The sequence below is a fragment of the Fonticula alba genome, assembly GCF_000388065.1.
Source record: "Fonticula alba strain ATCC 38817 unplaced genomic scaffold supercont2.6, whole genome shotgun sequence".
Classification (NCBI taxonomy): Eukaryota; order Rotosphaerida; family Fonticulaceae; genus Fonticula; species Fonticula alba.
This window is the reverse complement of record NW_009242976.1, coordinates 1,813,422-1,816,279: the sequence shown is the minus strand read 5'-3', so window position 1 is coordinate 1,816,279 and position 2,858 is coordinate 1,813,422. Positions and strand designations below refer to the sequence as shown.

Here is a 2,858-nt window from a genome sequence, read left to right as displayed (position 1 = left end):
TCCCCCCTGCAGCCAGGTCTGCGGCGCCTTCTCTGTGGCCCTGCACACGTCGGTCCTGCTGCGGGAGTTCATTTCTTTCTCCACCTTCGACTCCTACCCCCAGCTGATTGACCTGGTTCGGGCCCTCGGCGCGCGCCTTGTCGTGGCCCAGCCCCTTGGTTCGTCGGGGCCCTGCTTTGCGCCCGCTCCCTGCCACTCCCATTCGCCCCCGGTCTCGAGACCGCTTCTTCCTCACCCTCCCCCCCCCCCCGCCCCCGCTGATGGCACCTATTTGTAGAGCTCTCCTCCGGCAATATTATCCGGCGTTTCCTGCACACGGTCCGGTGTGACTCGTCCATGGAGCGCCCATCGCACTCGATGTTCACCCTGCTCGATGATGGGTCGGCCTCGTTGCCCCCGTCGCAGGCGGTGTCCCGGCGGTCAAGCTTCGACGGTGCCGAGCAGCTGTCCCTGGATAAGCGTGCGTTGGCCACGGTGGCCCGCCTTTGCTGGCGGCCCTTTCCATGCATCTCTCTGTCGCCATGATCCGGCTGACTCATGTCTTTTTGGGATTTGCCCCCCCTCCCGGTGCCTCGGTCTTCCAGAGAAGCGCCACCACGCCATTGCCAGCATGGCCCACGAAATCGTCGACGGCATCATCAACGATCTGACCGACACCCAGAAGAACATTTCTCGCCAGGCCCTCCAGCACATCCACATGAATGAGGTCCTCATGACGTACGGCGCGTCGCCCACCTGCGAGGCGTTCTTCCTGGAGGCCGCCCGCAAGCGTACCTTCCAGGTCCTCATCGCCGACAGCACCTTCAGGTATCGATCGCCTTGGCGAACTGGCACTCCCGGCTGCATGTTTTGTGGTCCGTGGCTGACACATGCGCGTTGCTCCTCCCTCTTCCTCCCGGTCCTGCCCTGTCTTCCCCGCCCAGTGCCGAGTCCCAGGAGACCGCCAAGCGCCTGTCCGAGAAGGACATCAACACCACCCTCGTGTATGATACGTCCATCTTTGCCCTGATGGCCCGCGTCAACAAGGTTGTCATCAGCGCCCATGCTGGTACGCTGCCCCGGCCGTCTTGCGCCCGTCGCCCCCCCCCCCCCCCCTTCACCCGGGTCTTAACATAGGCCCTCCCTGCTGTCTCTCGTCTCCCGCATCTTCCCTCTCCCCTTGCCCCCAGTCCTGGCCAATGGCGGGATCATCGCTCAGGCCGGCACGAACCTCCTCCTCCAGGCGGCCCACCACTACTCAACCCCGGTGGTGGTCCTGGCTGGGCTGTACAACCTTTCCCCCCTGTATTCTTTCCACCCGCAAATCCAGAACATCCTGCTGAATGCCTCGGATGTGGCCAACTATGAGGATGGTGCGCCTTTTTTTCTTCCCCGCCCCGCCCCCCCTTTCGTGGGACCGTCCCTTCGGCCACGGCCAGCCGATCACTGACCGCCAGCCCTGCGGCGACTCCCCAGACCTCCACCCGGATGTGCAGAACCTCAACCCCCAGTTCGACTACGTTCCTCCCGAGATGATCAACCTCTTCGTGACCAACGAGTGCGCAAATCCTCCTCCGCCCCTTGCCGCGACTCCCGGGCCTCGTCTCCCCTGTCTGACATGCCTAGCGCTCTCTCTCTCTCCCCCCCCCCTCAGTGGTGATCACTCCCCATCCTACGTTTACCGCCTCCTCGCGGAGCAGTATGACTTCCAGGACTACAGTCTCTGAGCGCGCTCGCCGCCCGCTGCATTGCACGTGCGGGCACGGTCCCCCTGCTTTGGGCGGGCCCGCCCGCGTGCCTTGTCTGCATGGCATGTCGCCCTTGCTCCTCTGGTGGGGCCGAGGCGGTGATTGCGCTCTGCCCTCGAGGGAAGGGGAAGGGACAGGAAAAAGAAAAGCAAGCACTCGAGGAACCCTCCGCCTCTCTCTCTCTCCCTATCAAGCATCTGCGGATACTCTCCCCTCCAACACCTCCACCACCACCACTACCCCCCCCCCCCCAACAATAGACCAATCATCTCTTTCTCCCGTCAACGACACGCCAGGATCGATCAGGCATGCGTGCATCCCCCAAAGACCAAGCCCGGCAGCCCGGCAGCCCGCCCCAATCGCATACATCGCCGCAGGGAGTGAGGCCAGGAGGGATGGAAGAATTTTGTATGATTTTAGCTTTTTTTTTTTTTCCCGCGCCTTCCTTCCTAGACTACGGGGAACGCGCAATGTCCAGGAGAGAGGGAGAGAGAGAGAGAGAGCAGGGAGGGCAGAGTGGGGAGGAGGGAAAGAGGGTAGGCAAAGCGGCGGCAGGCAGGCTGCCGAGAGGAAAGCAAGTGCAAGGGGGGAGGAGGGAAGGACAGGCGCCCGGGGGAGGGAGAACGAGACAGCACGGAGTGTGTGTGTCCGCCCGACAGCCAACCGCGTGGCACGTCATCTCACGCACGCATGCAAGTGTGGATGCACGGGCTGTTACTGGCACACTAGACCTTGTTGATGTGGGCATCGAAGAAAACGATGGAGATGGTGATGTTGTCCGTGGAGCCAAGGCGGCGGGCCAGGCGGATGAGGTTCGGCACGATGAGGCTCCGGTGCTCGAGGTTGGCGTAGACAAAGTTGCAGGCCTCATCGCCGGTGATCACATCCCACAGGCCATCACAGGCCAGGATGATGAAGAGCTCCGAGCCATTCAGGCCGAAGGACTTGATCGTCGGCTCGGGCTTGACATACTGGGAGAAGCGGCTGCCGGGCGAATGCGCATGCGGCGCAGAGGGCGGGGGAGGAGCACACGCAAAGAGTCAGTAGGAAGTGCAGCGGGGTGCCACGGACAAGAGCCGAGGCAAGCCGGAAGGTGTGGAGCCCCGCCCGGTCTGCTGTCCCTGCCCCCCC

General features: G+C 63.3%; 2 protein-coding genes across 3 annotated transcripts in view; one reads left to right on the top strand and one right to left on the bottom strand.

Annotated features, from left to right (window-relative positions):
• Nucleotides 1–336: 336 nt before the first annotated feature.
• H696_04054 (hypothetical protein) lies at nucleotides 337–1,706 on the top strand (the record flags this gene model as incomplete). Its single annotated transcript, XM_009497927.1, has 6 exons — nucleotides 337–460; nucleotides 585–807; nucleotides 924–1,048; nucleotides 1,170–1,352; nucleotides 1,456–1,537; nucleotides 1,634–1,706. The coding sequence occupies 6 exons, from the start codon at nucleotides 337–339 to the stop codon at nucleotides 1,704–1,706; spliced, it is 810 nt and encodes a 269-aa protein (XP_009496202.1).
• A 530-nt stretch (nucleotides 1,707–2,236) lies between these two features.
• Nucleotides 2,237–2,858, bottom strand: part of H696_04053 — a 6,672-nt gene continuing 6,050 nt past the window's right edge. For both annotated transcript variants that reach the window (XM_009497925.1, XM_009497926.1), the window contains exon 7: nucleotides 2,237–2,711. In XM_009497925.1, coding sequence (XP_009496200.1) covers nucleotides 2,453–2,711 — 259 coding nt within the window. In that variant the 3' untranslated portion in view covers nucleotides 2,237–2,452. The remainder of the gene's footprint in view (nucleotides 2,712–2,858) is intronic.